The sequence below is a fragment of the Hemicordylus capensis genome, chromosome 14, assembly GCF_027244095.1.
Source record: "Hemicordylus capensis ecotype Gifberg chromosome 14, rHemCap1.1.pri, whole genome shotgun sequence".
In the NCBI taxonomy this organism is placed as follows: Eukaryota; Metazoa; Chordata; class Lepidosauria; order Squamata; family Cordylidae; genus Hemicordylus; species Hemicordylus capensis.
In genome coordinates this window covers 5,033,746-5,054,551 of record NC_069670.1, presented here as the reverse complement: position 1 = coordinate 5,054,551, position 20,806 = coordinate 5,033,746, and the positions used below count along the sequence as shown (strand labels likewise).

General features: G+C 46.1%; 1 protein-coding gene across 2 annotated transcripts; it reads left to right on the top strand.

The window, feature by feature from the left end:
* Window positions 1-2,667: 2,667 nt before the first annotated feature.
* On the top strand, window positions 2,668-10,811 carry LOC128336988 (zinc finger protein 91-like). Of its 2 annotated transcripts, none has more exons than XM_053277384.1 (2): window positions 2,668-2,853; window positions 5,817-10,811. In XM_053277384.1, the coding sequence occupies exon 2, from the start codon at window positions 6,315-6,317 to the stop codon at window positions 8,640-8,642; it is 2,328 nt and encodes a 775-aa protein (XP_053133359.1). In that variant the 5' UTR covers window positions 2,668-2,853; window positions 5,817-6,314; the 3' UTR covers window positions 8,643-10,811. The 2 variants fall into 2 exon arrangements, with proteins under 2 accessions (XP_053133359.1, XP_053133358.1); XM_053277383.1 differs by having other exon boundaries at window positions 5,814-10,811.
* The last annotated feature ends 9,995 nt before the right edge of the window (window positions 10,812-20,806 follow it).

The window sequence follows — 20,806 nt, the reverse complement described above, 5'->3', positions numbered from 1 at the left end:
AGGGGGGGAAAAGGAAAAATAAATAAAAAGGGATTGCAGTCTGGACATTGGAAGGAAAAACGTCTCTTTGTGTTTGTGCAGCTTGGAATCCAATCGCTTATTAAAAAATTGATAGGCACATTACACATTTAGGTAGGAGCAGCTTGGATTTCAGAAGCCTGCCATGCCAGGGATAAGAGTTTCTTGCAGCTGTCTGTATCTTCAGGGTAAGGGCACTGGCTACATGTGGAGAGACTGAGCATGTTCTTTCCTTGTCAGCTCTCCAGGCAATTTCAGATCACTTCAAATTTGCTTTCATAGGTACCACTGTAGTCTTTCCTTCAATGCATTTCAGAGTTATCTGGATACCAAATAACACATGCCATCAACCCTGATGCTTTTCTGCAAGATTTGGATTTGTTTTCTTCCGGTCTTGAAGACGTTATGGAAAACCTACAGGAGTTGTGGGCAGGAAAAAAAAGAAAGGGGCTTCCTTGGACCATATGGAGCATACTCCACATGCCTTTAAGAATACTGAGTGGCACAGTCTCAGAGAGTTCCACAGATAAGTTTCCACGCTGCACCCAACCCATACAGACCGGGATATACCCTGCCCCCATTAGCTGCAGACCAACATATTTCCAATATTGCACAGTTATTAACCCCGTCCGTGCCCCAAGTGGACTGGACTGGCCTGAAAGAGCCCGGAACAGCCAATTCACAGTGTCTGCAGTACGTCTCATTGTTCCGGGGATCCACTTTGACACTTCGGGGTTTGTTCTGGGCTGTTTCAGACCGTTCTGCCATTCTGATCCTTGTTTTGGCACTGAAGGGGTTAATAAAGTGCGATATTGGAAATTATGTCCATTCTACCATCTTGTTCTCCAGTGTCTTCAGCACACATCACTGTTTGGGACCTGTTCCTGTCTGCCTCAAGCTGTTCCGCAATTCTGGTTGTGAGAGGGGGTGGTCAATAAAAGGATAATACTAAGAATATTTCAGTGCTAAAATATTGCCCTCCATTGTCTCTAAACCAGAGCTGCTCAACTTTGGCCCGCCTGCACATGTTGGCTTACAACTTTGATAATCCCTGGCTATTGGCCGCTGTGGCTATGGATCATGGGCAATGTAGTCTAAAAACAGCTGGGGCGGGTGGGCTAAGTTGAGCCAGCCTGTTCCTAACCATCCCTCTCTGAACATCTCAATTTCATTTCGAAAAGAAAGGCCTCCGTGGTCAGAATCCCGTGACTGAATCCTTCCCTGTACCCAAATTCCCGGTTCTGATGGTCCCATCTCAAAAAATGGGGGCGGGGGGGGGATTATAGAGCCAGGAAAATGTACAAGCATTTCAAGAGATCTAGGTGTTGGAGCACCTTCTCCATGAGGAATGGCTCAAGATCCCTTTCTATTCCTGAAACTAAAAGACCACTAAGGGAGAGCAGGACAGAGAGTTACATGGGGTACGAGCCATACTGAGCCATAATGAGCCAGCGTGGTGTGGTTAGAGACCTGAGTTCCAATCCCCATTCAGCCATGAGACTAGCTGGGTGACTCTGGGCCAGTCACTTCTCTCTCAGCCTCACCTACTTTGCAGGGTTGTTGTGAAAGAGAAACTCAAGTATGTAGTACACCGCTCTGGGCTCCTTGGAAGAAGAGCGGGATATAAAATGTAAAATAATAATAATAATAATAATAATAATAATAATAATACAGCCAGAATGGGGAAAAATCTATCCACTCTCCCATCAAAGGGACTTAAGGATTTTTAGAAGCAGGTTCTAGGGCAGAAAGCAGTCCTTGAGAAATAAGTGTATGGCAGGGCTTCTCCAATGTGGGTCCCAGATGTTGCTGGACTACATGCCCCATCACCCCTGCCACAGTGTCTAAAGGCACAGCATGAGTGGAGTGTCCCTGTGAGCACGTGTATGTCATCGTCCAGCCAGCTCAGGAGTTTCCTCCTTTCCCCTCCTTGACCCCAGTGCCCAACTCCCAGCAGCAGCCGCCTCTGCAAGGGTCGGCCCAGCTGACCTCCCTGCTGGACCTCCCGTTCAACTTCAGCTCCCATCATCCCCAGCCCCAGGGGCCGCTGGTTGGGGATGATGGGAGTTGAAGTCCAATCACATCTGGGGACCTAACTTTGAGGATTCCTGGACTGGAGGGTCCAGAGATCTTTTCTGCTTGGGGCAGAATTAAGGTGCTGCTGCTCAGGCAAAAATGCATTTCGCCCTCTTTCCCCATGGATTGCTCTCCCGCCCCCCATCACCCCGCCCTCCCCCCGCCTATCCCTCTCCCCCGCTCCGGCTCTGTGTCCCTCTCTGCTCCTTCCTCGTCTGCTTGCTGGGCTCAGAGGAGGTCGCCAGCCCCGCGCAGCTCCCCCCCCCCAGTTGTGCCCCTCTTATAATCCTAAAAAGTCCCCACCACCCCCTAAGTGGAAGATCTCCTCGCAGAGAGGAGGCCAGGCTTTGCCCTGGGTGGTGTGTGTGTTTGAGTGTGTGTGTGTGTGTGTGTGTGTGTGTGTCCCGGAGGGGGCGTGGCCTTGACGGCTCAGCCAATGAGAGCGAGGAGCGGGGCCGCTGTTGGGAGAGGAACGGAGCGGGGGACCAGTTGGAGGCTGGCTTGGGAGGCGGGGGGCGGGAGGAGGCTTTCCCTGCATCCTCCCCAGTCGCTTCTCTGAGTCTGAGAGCGAAGAGTGCGGAGGTGCATCCGAGCCCGATCTTGCAGTGGTTTCCCTGAATCGGAGTGACGACGGTGCAAGAGGCCAGCGCTGCTGCATGCGGCTCTGACTGGCAGTGTTTCCACACGCGCGCGCGCGCAGGATGAATCAGACTCCTGGCTGGTTGCGGAGGAGAAGCGCTTTGGCTGATAAGGAGGCAGGTGAGCAGCAGCAAGAGGCAGCCGCACAGCATTCTGGGGAAGCGGCTGAGTGTGGGGAGGGGGTCTCCCTCCCAGCCCCGCTTGCCGTCTGTCTCTCTTCTGCAGTGGGAAATATCCCCAAGGAAGGTGGGGAGGAGTGCGGGGGGGGGGGGCTGGCCTGAGCTCTTCCTTCCCACCCCAGGTGGTCTCCAGGGCTCTCCGCTACCTGTGAGTCCTGAGCAGAAAGTCCTCCTTAGGGACATAGGAAGCTGCCACATACTGAGTCAGACCCTTGGTCTCTCTAGCTCAGTATTGTCTACACAGACTGGCAGCAGCTTCTCCAAGGTGGCAGGCAGGAATCTCCCTCCACTCTGTCTTGGAGATGCTGCCAGGGAGGGAACTTGGAACCTAGATGTTCTTCCCAGAGCAGCCCCATCCCTTTAGGGAATTATCTTCCAGTGCTCACACATCAAGTCTCCCATTCATATGCAACCAGGGCGGACCCTGCTTAGCTATGGGGACAAGTCCTGCTGGCTACCACAAGACCCGCTCTCCTCTCCTTGCAGCAATTCATATTCATATTCCATTACTCCCCACCTTCTTGCTTTCTCCTATTATTTGCTGCTGGTTCTCCACTTTCTCGGTTTTTTGGGATTGGATTCCCTCCAGCTCAGGGAATCCATTTTTTTCTTGGGGTGGGGGGGTTTGAGGTTGGTGCATTATCACAATTTTGCATAGCTGCTTTAGAGTGGCCAAAAAAATAAAAACAAAAACGTTGTGTGTGTTTAGCCAGGAGCATTCTGAGGCGGCAATTTTAATGTTTAATGTTTAATTAATCCCCTCTCCCCAAGCCTCCTTTTTCCGGCCCCCCACTTCCTCATTTTTGCTATTTTGGTTCACTCCAGCTCAGGGAAGCAAAGATTTATTTTAAAGTGTGTGTGTGCATACATCTATATTATCACAAGTAGCAATTTTGTATAGCTCCTTTTGAGTGGTGGGGGAAGGTGTTTTGCATGTTTAGCCTGGGACTTTAACACATAATAGACTTCACTACGAGATTACTGAGGGGCTTTACTGAGATTCTGAGAATTCAAAGTTGTCCCAAAAAACCGACGCAAAGAGTGGATTTTCCCCCCACCCCAGATATATATTGGCCTACATTCTTAGCATGCTGTAAAACCCCCAAATTTTGTGTGAATTGCTCCCCAATAACTCACAAGGATTTGGGGGTAAATCTTGCCAATATGTGGACATGCCCCCTCCATTCCAGATGAGGTGCAAGCGAAAGGGCTTTAAAAGCCCCATGTGAAAAACTTCCTGGAGGGTTTTACTTTGCTTCCCCATGGAAGGGCAGGGGTGGGTTCATAATCCTCCATACTGAACTTCCTACATATAGGATGGACTGGGTCACACTCTGGCCACTTCTCCCTGTTGGTTCCATGACTTTGACATCTCACAACAGGTCCTGAGTGTCAGTCAGGGTGAAGTCCAGGATCGCCTTCTGGAGAGGAGAGGAGAGCTGGTCTGGTGGTAGCAAGCATGACTTGTCCCCATAGCTAAGCAGGGTCTAAGCATATGAAGTGTGAGCACTGGAAGATCTTCCCCCCTTTAGGGATGGAGCAGCTCTGGGAAGAGCATCTAGGTTCCAAGTTCCCTCCCCGCAGCATCTCCAAGATAGGGCTGAGAGAGATTCCTGCCTGCAACCTTGGAGAAGCCGCTGCCAGTATGGGTAGACAGTACTGAGCTAGATAGACCTATGGTCTGACTCAGTATATGGCAGCTTCCTATGTTTGCACAGTGGCCCACCAGATGCCGCTGGAAGCCACAGCTTGTGAAAAGGTGTGGTCCTCCCTTACTTCTGCCCTTCCCACCTCCTAGCAGCAGGAAGTTACTTTGCAAATTCAATCCTGTCTCTCGAGCATGCGCAGTATACAATTAACAATTTCCTCAGTTTAAGAGGGTGATTAAAGATACGCATTTTTAGCTTATTTTCCAGTAGGCTTATGAGATAACCCGGCATTCTGTGTGTCTGTCTGTGTGTCCATGTTTGTATTCCTCCCCATCAACTTCCCAGTGCCTGGACCAATATGAACCAAATTGGGTACAGTTGTAGGGACACATAGGGACACCTCAACGGCATAATTTATGATGATGTCATCCATCCCAATTCAAGATGGTAGATGCTTGAACATTTGAGGTGCAAGCCTAACTTGTGACTGTCTAACTGATTTGAACCAAATTTGGTACAGTTGTAGTAAGTGACACATAGGGACACCTCAACAATGTGCCTTCTGATGTCGTCCACCCCAATTCAAGATGGCAGGCGCGTGGACATTTGAAGCAGAAGTGGGCTAACTTGTGAACTTTCTAACCAATTTGAACCAAATTTGCTACAGCTGTAGGGACACTTAGAGACAGGTCAAGGGTGTAGTTTGTAATGATGCCATCCAACCCAATCCAAGATGCAGGATGCATGAACGTTTGAGCTTGAAGACAGCTAATTTGGACCCAATTTACATACAGTTGTTGGTACACATAGGGTCACCTCAAATGCACAGTTTATGATGATGTCATCCACCCCAATAGAGGGTAGCAGAAACATGAATATTTGAGCTGCAAGTGTACTAACTTGTAAGCTACCTAAACAATTTGGACCAAATTTAGTCCAGTTGGAGGAAACGTGAAAGGAAAATAGGCAGATTAGTTCTTACTAGAACATGTTACAACTCCGTCTCTCTTGGGTGCCTCGCTGATTTCCTTCTCCAGTTCCAGGTCACTGTCTAAGCGGGCCTAAAGCCAGTTGCTTTGCAATATATGTTTCATTCTTAAATTAATTTGAGTTTTTAGTGTAATCACATAGCCATCGAAGATGCAAAGGACTGCCTTCTTATTGTTTGCATTTCCACTATTTCTTCTCACCTGATATCCTTAAGGCTCCTTTTCTATCCCAAGCTCGGACCAGTTTTCTCTCTTCCTTCCAGAAGGTGAGAGTTGGGAGAAGAACAATGAGGAGAAACCCAGCGGAGGATTGATGGGTAGTGCCAGATGAAATAAAAGGAAGCACAGACTAAAAACTGGAGCAAACTGGAAGAACAGAAAGGGATCACCTGTGTGTGAGCCTATGCCCACTGCATACAACATAATCACTTCTGAGCCAAGCTTTCAACCTTAGTAGGAAATGCACAAAGGTGAGAAATTATGAATGTTTGGACTGTGGAAAAAGCTTCAGCACAAGTGGAAAACTTACTTTACACAAAAGAACCCACACTGGGGAGAAACCACATAAATGCTTCGAGTGTGGAAAGAGCTTCAGCCAGGCAGGACATCTTATTACGCACCATAGAACCCACTCTGGGGAGAAACCACATAAATGCTTCGAGTGTGGAAAGAGCTTCAGCAGGAGTAAAGATCTTGCTATAAACCATATAATCCACTCTGGGGAGAAACCACATAAATCCTTTCAGTGTGGAAAGAATTTCAGCATGAGTGGAGCTCTTAGTAGACACCATAGAACCGACAATGGGGAGAAACCACATAAATGCTTCGAGTGTGGAAAGAGCTTCAGCAGGAGTGAAGGTCTTGCTATACACCATAGAACCCACACTGGGGAGAAACCACATAAATGCTTCGAGTGTGGAAAGAGCTTCAGCAGGAGTGAAGGTCTTGCTATACACCATAGAACCCACACTGGGGAGAAACCACATAAATGCTTCGAGTGTGGAAAGAGCTTCAGCCAGGAAGGACAACTAATTACACACCATAGAACCCACTCTGGGGAGAAACCACATAAATGCTTCGAGTGTGGAAAGAGCTTCAGCAGGAGTGGAGCTCTTAGTAGACACCATAGAACCCACACTGGGGAGAAACCACATAAATGCTTCGAGTGTGGAAAGAGCTTCAGCCAGGCAGGACATCTTATTATGCACTATAGAACCCACTCTGGGGAGAAACCACATAAATGCTTCGAGTGTGGAAAGAGCTTCAGCAAACGTGGAGCTCTTAGTAGACACCATAGAACCCACACCGGGGAGAAACCACATAAATGCTTAGATTGTGGAAAGAGCTTCAGCAAAAGTGAAAGTCTTATTATGCACCATAGAACCCACACTGGGGAGAAACCACATAAATGCTTTGAGTGTGAAAAGAGCTTTAGCACACGTGGAGCTCTTAGTAAACACCATAGAACCCACACTGGGGAGAAACCACATAAATGCTTCGAGTGTGGAAAGAGCTTCAGCTGGAGTCAAGATCTTGCTATACACCATAGAACCCACACTGGGGAGAAACCACATAAATGTTTCGAGTGTGGAAAGAGCTTCAGCAGGAGTGGAGCTCTTAGTAGGCACTATAGAACCCATACTGGGGAGAAACCACATAAATGCTTCGAGTGTGGAAAGAGCTTCAACCAGGCAGGACAACTTATTATGCACCATAGAACCCACACTGGGGAGAAACCACATAAATGTTTAGAGTGTGGAAAGAGCTTCAGCACTGGTGGAGCTCTTAGTAGACACCATAGAACCCACACTGGGGAGAAACCACATAAATGCTTCAAGTGTGGAAAGAGCTTCAGCAGGAGTGAAGGTCTTGCTATACACCATAGAACCCACACTGGGGAGAAACCACATAAATGCTTTGAGTGTGGAAAGAGCTTCAGCATGAGTGAAGCTCTTAGTAGACACTATAGGACCCACACTGGAGAGAAACCACATAAATGCTTCGAGTGTGGAAAGAGCTTCAGCAGGAGTCAAGATCTTGCTACACACCATAGAACCCACACTGGGGAGAAACCACATAAATGCTTCGAGTGTGGAAAGAGCTTCAGCAAAAGTGAAAATCTTACTATGCACCATAGAACCCACACTGGGGAGAAACCACATAAATGCTTCGTGTGTGGAAAGAGCTTCAGCATGAGTGGAGCACTTAGTAGACACTATAGAACCCATACTGGGGAGAAACCACATAAATGCTTCGAGTGTGGAAAGAGCTTCAGCAGGAGTGAAGGTCTTGCTATACACCATAGAACCCACACTGGGGAGAAACCACATAAATGCTTTGAGTGTGGAAAGAGCTTCAGCATGAGTGAAGCTCTTAGTAGACACTATAGAACCCACACTGGAGAGAAACCACATAAATGCTTCGAGTGTGGAAAGAGCTTCAGCAGGAGTCAAGATCTTGCTACACACCATAGAACCCACACTGGGGAGAAGCCACATAAATGCTTTGAATGCGGAAAGAGCTTCAGCAGGAGTCAAGATCTTGCTATACACCACAGAACGCACACTGGGGAGAAACCACATAAATGCTTCGAGTGTGGAAAGAGCTTCAGCATGAGTGGTGCTCTTAGTAGACACTATAGAACCCATACTGGGGAGAAACCACATAAATGCTTCGAGTGTGGAAAGAGCTTCAACCAGGCAGGACATCTTATTACGCACCATAGAACCCACACTGGAGAGAAACCACATAAATGCTTAGAGTGTGGAAAGAGCTTTAGCACGGGTGGAGCTCTTAGTAGACACCATAGAACCCACACTGGGGAGAAACCACATAAATGCTTCAAGTGTGGAAAGAGCTTCAACAGGAGTGAAGGTCTTGCTATACACCATAGAACCCACACTGGGGAGAAACCACATAAATGCTTCGAGTGTGGAAAGAGCTTCATCAAGAGTGAAGATCTTGCTCTACACCATAGAACCCACACCGGGGAGAAACCACATAAATGCTTCGAGTGTGGAAAGAGCTTCAGCACGAGTGGAGCTCTTAGTAGACACCATAGAACCCACACTGGGGCGAAACCACGTAAATGATTCGAGTGTGGAAAAAGCTTCAGCAAAAGTGAAAATCTTACTATGCACCATAGAACCCACTCTGGGGAGAAACCACATAAATGCTTTGAGTGTTGAAAGTGCTTCAGCCAGGCAGGACATCTTATTATGCACCACAGAACCCACTCTGGGGAGAAACCACATAAATGCTTCGAGTGTGGAAAGAGCTTCAGCACAAGTGGAGCTCTTAGTAGACACCATAGAACCCACACTGGGGAGAAACCACATAAATGTGTAAGGTCCAATTGGGATCATTTTTACATTGAATAAGTGCATAGATAGGTTAGCCATATTGTATTAGATAAATGCTTGACATGAGTCTGTTCGCTTGATACAGTTTAGGCCTTGATCTTAGTATGAACCCATCAGTGAATGCTGTCATAAAAGGTGGATTTCCAAATCCCACGCAATGCGTCCAAATTAGACATACCAAATTCTCCCCTCCAGCAATCTCAAGAAAGCCCCCACCTTCTCTCTCGTCTAATCTTAGAGACCCAGCCTGTCAACTCAGGCAAACATCCTCATTTTTCACTGAAAAGCATAGTCTAAAAAGTAAGAGTATGCTAACCACAAACTTCATGCTTGGAAAGATTGGTGCTGCCCAGACTCTGTGCCTTTCGGTTCCCTTACGCACAGGCCACCTTTGACCAATAGTATTAAATGTCAAACAGAAGGTCATGGAAGACCCCTTCCTTGTCCAATCACTATTGATGCGTAGGTGGGAAAGGTGAGGATACTTAAAACCCTAATCTGAGGATAGAGGAGGAACGGCTCTCTCCCTCAGGGAGTGTGGCTCAGGCACAGCACACAGGAGGAGGAAAGGAGGAAGTTGATCTGATCAATCAATTTAACGGCACCTAGCATCTAGCAAAAAGAGGAACAAGTCGAGGCTCCCTTGGGGTATAGTATATTGTGACCACAAGGGTCAGTGTCTCAAGGCTGTTAGTTTTATGACTGCTTTGTGTGAGAGAAGTAATTTTGCTGCATGCTGTATGCTGTGTTTCATCTGAATTTTGGTAAGAAAAGAAATATGTTTTGATTAAATATAATCTCTTCACTTCTCCTCATGTCTTCTTGAGTCTTGGGATTCTTGACAGCCAGGACCATCAGAAAGGACCCACGGTCTATTAATGTGAGGATTTTTGGAGCCCTCGTTTATTCCTGGTTGCAGGGATTTTGGGGAGTCAAAAATCTCTTACATATTTGGTGTCAGCAGTGGGATATTGGGGTTCTTCTGGCTGTTTTGAGTCTTGTGGCTTCAGAGGACACAAAGTCCCCTGTTTCCCCCCCTCCCTCTTGGCTTTCTCCATCCTTGCTTTCTTCCTCCCCTCCCTCTTCCAACTCTCACTTGCCTCAAGCCTCTTTCTGTCTGTTTGCCTCTTGGTTACTTCTCCCCTTCTATCAGGAGAAATCTCTCCCCTTTGGAGAAATAGAATCTTCCATAAGCTCTCTATCGACCCCTCTCATCTACTCCTTTTTCCGACCTCCATCTCTCCTTTCTCTTTAACTCCCCTCCCTTGCTTAAAGTAAAGGTCCGTCTTTTCAACTCTTCCACCCCACCTTATCCCTCTCTTACATCTGGTCTGAACTCTTCCTTAGCCGACCTCACTCTACCCACCACATCCTTCTTGGCTCATCCACCTCTCTTCCCCTCTCTCCCGTCTTTCACTCCACTTTCCTTCCATAAACCTCTTTCCCAGAAGATATCCTTTCTCTCATTTTCCCCCTCCCCGGGCGCTCCTGTGTGCGATCCACTCCTCCTTCCACCCAATCCTTCCGTCCCTCCTTTTTCTTCTTTTTCAACTAAGCTAACTTATCTGTTTATGGGGTTTTGAATTTGCTTTTTATATCTACTCACTGCGGCCACTTTGAAATTTTTGTTTATGTGGGTTTTCTTGTAAATTTGCCCAAACGGGAAATGGATACTCATATGAGATTGTAGAAGTTAAAGCTAGATTCTCTAGACTTAGAGTGACACTATGCCTTGGAAAGCATTTTAATCAACCTGTTGAAGGCTTCGTGTTTTGCTACCCGGGAGCACATTGCTTTTAAAGCAATTCCTGGGGAGGTCATTTTGGCACCTCCTATCAAGGCCTGTAGTTGTACAAGGCTGTTGAGTACCTCATAGTATAGTTTATTTGTGTCAGCGGTTTGTGGCGAGTGTGGTCATTCTAAGCTAGAGTGAGCAACATTTATTAGAGAGTTTGCAATGTCTGGGACTTCAGGAATGGGTAAGGTGCTGGCTGTCGAAATAGACTCTCCTCTTTTGACCTATCTGAAAAGCAAAGGGTCAAATCCCTGGGCGAAAAAGGCCTTTGTTGGGGCACATGCTTTTAGGGACTTCCAGACTCGGTTTGAGGAGTTCAGGAAGAACAATAGGGGGATTTTTAAACCACAGAGTAATCACAAAGCATGCCTTTGGGGTCTATTTTTAACATGCAATGCCCTGGACATAGAGACCCAAAGACTGACTGACCAGTTACAGTTACATAATTGTCAAGAGTGAAAATCTTGACAGAACAAATTGAGAATTCCAAATTATTCTGTTCCCAAATTACCACGCAGAACTCTGAGCTTTCTAATAGGGTTTTTTCCTTGACACAAGATTCCCTAGGAAAGGATAGGATTATTCATGGGTTGCAGGAGCAGATTACACAATTGGATCGAGAATTAAAACTCTCAGTGTCCAAAGCACAAGATGCTGAGACTGCTTTTAAGTTAATTTTGGAATGAAAGGAGGAGGACAGAAAACCCACTGGGGAGGCACATGAAAAATGCTTGAAGGAGATCCATAGGCTTAGGAGTCAGCTTAAAATCAGGGCTGCAATGATCGCAACGGTAACTAAAGATTCCCCATTAGATTCCACCACAAAAGTTCCCCTGAATTCCCCCTATAATGGTCAAGTCGGTCCCGACTATGTTAACCTGAGAACTAATCCTATGACATCAGGAGGTATTAATTGTGTGCCTTCAGCGCCACCTGCTGACACATTAAGAAATTGCAATGCCCCAAAATTTCCCACTGACTCATTAATACCCTACAAGGATTTTGGGAAGTGGGAGATTATTGATCAGTTATTCTCTGAACCAGAGGAAGTAGAGAACAAGGATGCCAAACCTGTTTGTGCCCTGACTAAAACGAAAATTATGAGGCAATCTGCTGGTGGGGGCCAATTTTCCCAAGACCTGATGAATTGCCCCCACAGGCCATGGGACGGGGAGACCTTTATGGAAGGTTTGGAGGATATTGAGCATTCCGTGTTTGCGGAATTAGAGCAGGAACACAAGACTGACAACCCCAATTTCCACCCCAAAAAAGAGCACTCATGGTAAAGAAAATTCAAGGTCTTTTAAAAAACTTTGCAGAATCAAATCCCGGTAATCCCGGAGGGAGTTTTCCGAAAGTGGAAACAGAGGAAATAATGGCCTACAAACCAATGGGAATGGTAGAGATCCAGGCACTAGCCAAGCTTGTAGGGCCCTTGGGAATAGATACCTAACATAATTGGATTCCTAAGGCGATCAGGGTCTGGCAGGTGCATAATCTTAGCGTATCGGATCTGAATAGCTTAGCCATTTGTTGTTCCAATGATTCCGTGGATTCCTCCCTATTTTCCAATCTAACAGTGAGTGAGGATAGTCCTGAAAAATGGTTTATGCAGGTTGTTGAATCAACCGTCTCTTGAACTTTGGACCCTGGGTTCTTTTATCAGGTCCAACAAAAGCCAGGCCAGACCCCAGAAAGCTATATTTCTCAAAAGAAGGGGTTTTACGCAGTGACTGGGCTTGCCAGATATATCCCAGAATGGAGAGATTGGGACTTTGAGGATGCAGAATTCAGAAGGGCATTGATTGTGGGATTCCTCCCCACTGTTAAGGCATTTGCCAAGTTTGAGGTGGGAATATCAAGTGATTTTGGGATGAGGGATGACACAGCCACTATCGTTAGGAAGGCTAGGGAATCCTGGAGAATTGCCTGTGACCTGGGCCATGTTAAGGATGGCTGTATACAAGGGAATAGGGTTGCACAACTTCAATCCCTAAGACCCATCAATAATTTCCAAGAACAGGCTCCACGTGACTTTTCAGAAAACAGGTCCTTTAGAAACCAGGAACCCAGATCAGAATTCCAGAGCACAGCTCCAATTCCTGCCCCCAGGAGGGTAAGCTGGGATGATACAGTATATCACCCTTCTAGTCAACCAAATTCACCACGACCTCTTCCACGAGGGAATCAAGGTGGTCCATCTCGGTACAGTGATGGATTGGTTTCTCCAGGCCCCTTTCGGAGAAACTCTATGGGGGAAGATTCCCAAGACGATTCCCATGAGGATATTCCTCTTAGGACCCAGCTGTGGTGAGCTCTGAGTAGCTTAGGGACGGGCATGAACAGAATGCATAATCAGTCTACTGATGTATTGGTGATGGAATTGCTCCATCTGCTGGGACTGCACAGGGACCTATGAGGTCGCCCCAGAATTCAGGACAGGCAGCTCCTGTCGCTGTTCTGACGTCCGACCAGGGAAATACCCCATTCTGGGCCTACCACCTCTGGGACCCGTGACTGAGGGTGCCCTGCCTCCACCGAAAATGGGTTATTGTTAATCTCTGATTTGAAGTTGGATGAACATAGCAGACCTACTGTGAAAATTAAGGTGTCAGACAGGGATGAAGATAGATTATTCTTGATTGATACTGGAGCTAGTCTTAATGTTTTCAAAACAGAATGGACACCTCAAAAATGCATAACTGGACATAATGTTCCCCTAGTGGGGTACACTGGGGCAACGCAACTGGGTGTGGTCTTAGAGGATGTCCCTATAGAAATTGGTCCTCTGAAATTTCAAGTGAGTGCAGCAGGCAGTGACATATCTGATATAGGAATTCTGGGTGCTCCTACTATGATGGCTGGAAATCTCATAGTGGACTTAGCATCAAAATGCCTGTATCATAACCCTGAGGCTGTAAATGATGTCCAAATTATTCCCTCTGAGTCTCACTGGCAAAGATCAGGTTCATTGTTTCCGATTGTGTTGGATAAGGAAGATTATTGGGTCAAGAAGTTCCCAGGTGTATGGATCACCAATAAGGATGAAGCGGGTCTAGTGAAGAATTATACAGTGCCTAAGATTCATGGACCTGCCATAAAGGATGGGACATGATATTATTCCACTTTGGATTTGGCTAATTGCTACCACTCCATTGCTCTTGACCCCAGTGATTATGTTATGTTTTCAATACAGCATTCTGTTGAATCTCTTTTGATGACCCGGTTGGGTCAAGGTTGGGTTGAAAGTGGAAAAATAGCACATACTGTGATATCCACTATGCTGAATTGCTTACCCCTTGAGCACAGATCCCGCGTGGATTCATTTAAGGATGACATATCGATGATGGCCAAACCCCTGGTAGAGATCCAAGAACACGCAGAGCAGGCAATGGAGTTTATTCAGGAAACTGGGTTCAAAATGAACCGGAAAAAGGTCCAGTTGTGCAAAGAAGAGGTCAGTTACGTAGGTATAACACTCGGAAAGGAAGAAAGGTGTCCAGATACCCAAAGGGTCAAGGCAATCATGGAATTGCCCATCCCTGGGTCTGAAAGTGCTTTGTGCAGTTTTTGGGAGTAATGAACTTCTCCAAGGACTTCTGTCATGCCCTCGAGCTCCGACAGTGAGGAGGAAGGGGAAGCTGTCGGCTTTCCAGCCGAGTCAGGAATGTCTGAAGGGCAGAGCCCGGCTGTCAGCGTTCCTAAGACAGCTGCAGTGAATCCAGCTGATGATTTAGAACAGGCTCAGCAGCCTGAGTCAACAGAAAGCGTAAGGAACCAATCAGAGGGTGAACTAGACATTGGAACACCGCAGACACCGCAACAACGCAGGTGTTCTAAACGCAGGACACAATTAGAAGCGGTTAGGAGGAGCAAACGGCTATTGTTGAAGGCTGACAAGCCGTAAATTCCTACCAGCTGGGAGCTCTCGGCTTGCTCCATAAATTACAGCTCCAAACTCCGACTCATTGCTGAGATTCAACGTTCGTCATTCAGCCGACAGTGTGCAGCCGAGCCGAGAACTTCCCTGGCCTTGGGCCAGACCTTGACAACTTCATTCTGGACTTGGCCTCTATCACCAAACCCCTTTACACTCCCCTGAGAAGGGATGCAGAATATGTTTGGGGTCCAGGGGGAGGGGGGAGGCATGATTTCCTGTTTCCTCTGTTTATTTTCTCAGACGATGGAGCCAGGATAGTGAACAGTGTTTTGCCCATATACTTTCATATGGAGAAGATGACAAGCATGGTACATCGCACAGGAGACCATACCAGGGACGTACTATGGAGTTCCACCAGTTCACTGGAGTCCCTGTCGTGCTTAGGAAAAGGGGAATGTGGTTTCCCCCATCACTTCCATGCTTGCATGTTATCTGCTATTATTTTCATTCCCCCCCCCTTGTTTTTCCTATTCTCTTTCCCACTCCAGAAGGGAGGGCTTTCTTTGTTTTGTTTTGATATATATATTTTAATTTTGCATGTGTTTTATTCCAGATATAGTCACAATGGCCAGAGGGGGACTTGAGAGTGTTAGAGTCACCTGACGTGTGCGAAGGCTATTACTGCCCTCGATTTGGTATTTGGACAGGGTGGGAGCTTGGCGTGAGCAGACGGAGACTTGGGTCATGCATTTATACACATCCTACACCCACATATAACCTGTATTGTCTGGAAGGGGTATTGGGGTATATTGTATTGTATGCCAATGGTTATTTGGGATGGGAAAATGGTTACGGAGTTGGGTGGTATGTGTCTTTTTGTCAAGTGACCTCCACCCATCCACCAAGGGAGGGGAATGCGCTCCAACCTCAAACCGAGTTACCCATTATGAGTAGGCCCGAGCCTGGTGTGAAGCTTAACAGGTCCGAAGACCGCCGTCGAAAGACAAGGAAGATTAGATCCCTAGACCATGTTGCTGTGCTCCCATCTGTTACCATAACATCGATTCCAGGTTTGCCCAGTGAAGGACAATTGTGGGAATGCGTTCTGAGTGATATTTTGAATCCTTTGAAGTTGCTACCTGGGACGAAGGTGAAATGGCAGACTTATGGACATTGTATGAGCAGCATGATTGCATACTTCAATGGGAAAAAAATCAACCTATGAATTCAGCCAGGAAGATGGTCCTGGAGGAGTGCTGTGGGTCGTGACATCATCTAGATAAGTCTCCCTTCAGAAGACAGAACATACCTGCGAATGGACATCTACCATGGTTCGCAGCTGCATGGAGAAAGGACACTGGTCGTCCAACAAAGGCACAGACCAAGCCATCAAGGCATAGATGCTCCCTGATGTGAAGAGAATGGGAAGATGTACCTGGAATAGCAGTTTTCCCTGGAAGGATCTCGAAGGGGCCATAGACACTAGTCTGTGCTCTATGGGACACGTGGTCCTGACATACCATGAACTGTACCCTACATCTCCTGTCCTGTTGATCAGCAGCACTGCCTGGGAGACTACGTCCCCGTGTCCGCAAGGATGCTGGCGCAATGTCCTGAAGTTCCAAGTTGGCCCAGAGTTCTTCATTCTCACGGCCTACAGTGAAGACGATGAATTCCCAGATGGGGCAGTCCATTATGATGAAAAAGGCTTCAAGTTCGCACATGTGCAAGTCTTGGGGACAGTCTGTCGACCTAGATTCAAATGGACAATCTTCCTGGTGCAGCAGTGTTCCTGGAGCACTAAGGATGTACCCCATGTTTGGTGCAACGTCCCCCGTGATGCTCCATGAGATGTTCGCTGTCCATCCACCACGCAACCACCCGTTGTTTTCACAAGATTGGCAGAGGATGAGACCAAAACCGGTCCTACCTCCGAACCAGTTGAAAGACGTTCCATCTCCTATATCGGTGATCGTTCATACAGAAAGGACATTCCTGTTTCCTTGGTGTTGCGTCATCAGCTGGTCAGAACAGGAATGACCCTCGACCTGTCTGCCATCGATGTAGCAAAACGTTTCCCACAATGCAAACCAGTCTTGTCTGTTGACTGGGCTTCCTGGAATCTTTGGAGCGCAAAATGGTCTACAACGCAGCATCCCAGCGAAAAGGAACTGTCCACTTCATACTTCTTCATTCCAGAATGTCATGGACATCTTCAAAAGAGGGACCTTGGGACAATCTTGGGGGGAATTGGGTCTGCAGGGGCAGGGTTGAATGCCATGTCTCTAGAGGTGGCGGCTAACAAGCTGTAGGCTCACACATGAGAAGGGCAACCGATAAACTGTCAGAAGGTTTGAATGTTGTTTCTGAGGGGCGCAAGGGTGAAATTGTGGTCTAAGTGACAAGGGGGGAAGATGCACCTGTCACACAGGTGATGGGATGATGTCTCAGGGAAGTCTCACAAGGTTTCACATGGTGTTATGATTTGCACTTGCAACATCTGTCCATTTTTAGCAGTAGCTCTTTTGAATCATTACCCATTCATTTGATCCACTTCATTGAATGAGGCTTCTTATTCATTTTTACAATATGCACCTATTTTTATGTATGCCTGCTCTTAGATCAATAGGTACACCATGTGATTATATTCATGTTATTCATTTATCATTTGTATTCATTCTATATGTGTTTGCTTATGAGAAGAATGTATTTGTTCGGTAAATTTGGATTAGGACTAATCCCATTTACCGAGGGGGGAAGATGTAAGGTCCAATTGGGATCATTTTTATATTGAATAAGTGCATAGATAGGTTAGCCATATTGTATTAGATAAATGCTTGACATGAGTCTGTTCGCTTGATATAGTTTAGGCCTTGATCTCAGTATGAACCCATCAGTGAATGCTGTCATAAAAGGTGGATTTCCAAATCCCATGCAATGTGTCCAAATTAGACATACCATGCCAAATTCCCCCCTCCAGCAATCTCAAGAAAGCCCCCACCTTCTCTCTTGTCTAATCTTAGAGACCCAGCCTGTCAACTCAGGCAAACATCCTCATTTTTCACTGAAAAGCATAGTCTAAAAAGTAAGAGTATGCTAACCACAAACTTCACGCTTGGAAAGATTGGTGCTGCCCAGACTCTGTGCCTTTCGGTTCCCTTACGCACAGGCCACCTTTGACCAATAGTATTAAATGTCAAACAGAAGGTCATGGAAGACCCCTTCCTTGTCCAATCACTATTGATGCGTAGGTGGGAAAGGTGAGGATACTTAAAACCCTAATCTGAGGATAGAGGGGGAACGGCTCTCTCCCTCAGGGAGGGTGGCTCAGGCACAGCACACAGGAGGAGGAAAGGAGGAAGTTGATCCGATCAATCAATTTAACGGCACCGAGCATCTAGCAAAAAGAGGAACAAGTCGAGGCTCCCTTGGGGTATAGTATATTGTGACCGCAAGGGTCTGGCTGTCGTGTCAGTGTCTCAAGGCTGTTAGTTTTATGACTGCTTTGTGTGAGAGAAGTAATTTTGCTGTATGCTGTGATTCATCTGAATTTTGGTAAGAAAAGAAATGTGTTTTGATTAAATATAATCTCTTCACTTCTCCTCGTGTCTTCTTGAGTCTTGGGATTCTTGACAGCCAGGTCCATCAGAAAGGACCCACGGTCTATTAATGTGAGGATTTTTGGAGCCCTTATTTATTCCTGGTTGCAGGGATTTTGGGGAGTCAAAAATCTCTTACAAATGCTTCGAGTGTGGAAAGAGCTTCAGCAAAAGTGGAACTCTTAGTAGACACCATACAACTCACACTGGGGAGAAACCACATAAACGCTTCAAGTGTGGAAAGAGCTTCCGCAAAAGTGAAAATCTTACTATGCATCATAGTACCCACTCGGTGGAGAAACCACATAAATGCTTTGAGTGTGTAAAGAGCTTCAGCCAGGCAGGACATCTTATTATGCACCATAGAACCCACACTAGGGAGAAACTACATAAATGCTTTGAGTGTGGAAAGAACTTCAGCAGGAGTGAAGATCTTGCTATACACCATAGAACCCACTCTGGGGAGAAACTACATAAATGCTTTGAGTGTGGAAGGAGCTTCAGCACGAGTGGAGCTCTTAGTAGACACCATAGAACCCACACTGGGGAGAAAACACATAAATGCTTTGAGTGTGGAAAGAGCTTCAGCCAGGCAGGACATCTTATTATGCACCATAGAACCCACTCTGGGGAGAAACCACATAAATGCTTCGAGTGTGGAAAGAGCTTCAGCATGGGTGGACATCTTACTAGACACCATAGAACCCACACTGGAAGTAAGAAGGAGGAATTACTGCACATGTGCAAATTGAAACAGAATAGAAATCATGCATGTGGAACTGCTGACAAGCCCTAGAACCTCCCACAATTTGTGAAATTTAAACCCTTGTGAGATTTCCGCTTCTGATTTGTCTTGTTTTCTTCTGAGGGAATTCATAGATTTGTTTTGTGTCTGTGTTATGAATAAATGTGCAGAATTCATTCAAACTGATTAATAAATATTAATTTTTCACAACATATGTCTTCTTGCCTTTGAAAACATTTATGTGTCTACTTCTGGAATGTGGATTCTGGGTGAAATTCAGACTGTGCAAAGGAGTGTAAGCCATTTTAATGTGGTTTTTTTTAACTAGAGGTGGAAATTATATAACTGCAGCCATTAGGCTTTTTGAAGCCAAAGTGCTTGTTCAGAAACATTATAGAGCTCAACTCAGGGTGTATTCAAATTCCCCCCCTCATGCGACTGTACAATCCACCTTTTTAAGAGGAATCTTTGACATTGCTAAACTCACTACCAATGTAATTTTAAGACTTGAAGCTGGTATTTTAAAGGTGGAAACCAAAATTTGGCATTCTATATTGACTTTTTGGTTAAAACATAACCTTCTCCCATGTGGTTTGGATACTTTTAGTGTTGGAGATGGACCTCCAGTGCATTGAAATTTTGCACCAACTATCCTAATGACCATTAGGGGTTTTGGGAGTAGAGATAGTGAGTAAGGGGTCTCTCTGACTTTCTCTACTCTATGACCCCTGCTTTGACTCCTCAGGTATTTCCTGGGCTGAGTCAGAATCCCTTCCTTTCCTCCTATAGAGCAGATGGAAATATCTTTCTCCCTCCTTACCTATTCATTATGTAGTCCTTTAAATCAGGTTTAGGTCTTTCCTATCCAAGTGTACTTAACCAATAAATCTACTTAGTATTTAGTTCTACAAGGATCTCCATGTGTTTTCTCTAAATAGCTGCAACCACTAAACCATCCTCTGCTACCTACTCTGTAACTGGAATGTGTGCTCATTCCTTAGTGCTCTGTTGTTTTTACCTACTGCGGTAAAAATTAACAACCTCTAACATTTAGATCCACCTGGTGTATAAAACTGGAATCTAAACTATTGACTTCTCGTTTTGCTCCTACGTATTATTCTTTTTTTTTTTTTTTATACTGCCATGAAGGCTCTGAAGTGGAGGATTTGTGATATGGATCATCAAAACACGAGTTGGGTCCCAAAAAATCTTTACCCTGACGTCAACAACAACAACAACAAAATAATTAAAGAACTGATAGTATTGCTCTTGGTAGCACTCAAATGTGTTATAACAAAGCACTGTGAAGATTTTTTTTTAAGCCCCTAGCTTTTTGTTATGGTTTGATAAAATATGGATAATTTTGGTTCAAGACAAAATCTACTCGCAAATTAAATCAGGGTTGCACAAGTCGTACAAAAATTATTTCTTAGAAAGGTGGTTGTCGGACTTCTGGTGGTCTCTTCCAGTTAGAACGGGGGCGTCCCTGTGAGCTCCATAAGCCTCCTCGCCTGCATCCTACAAAATCCGGCCCCTCAACCCCCTCCTCAAGAACCGGAGACCCTGCAAAGGAACACCTACGGCCACAACTCCTTGCCGAGCCCTTCAAACTGCTTGCGGACGTGATGGCCCCTGAAATATCTCCCCTGAACATCAAGACCAAGTGGCTGGGGCCTTGGGACTGATCCAGCAGGGCTGTTCTTAGGTTTTTATGTTCTTAAGTAAATCTGATACATGCCAAACAGGCTGGGAATCAGGAGAAAAAGCAGGCAAGCTTCTGGCCCACAGAATCAAACAAATACAAAACAGCTCCCATATAACAGGCATCAAGGACAGTAAAGGGCACTTACATACGGGCAACGAAGCAATCAATCG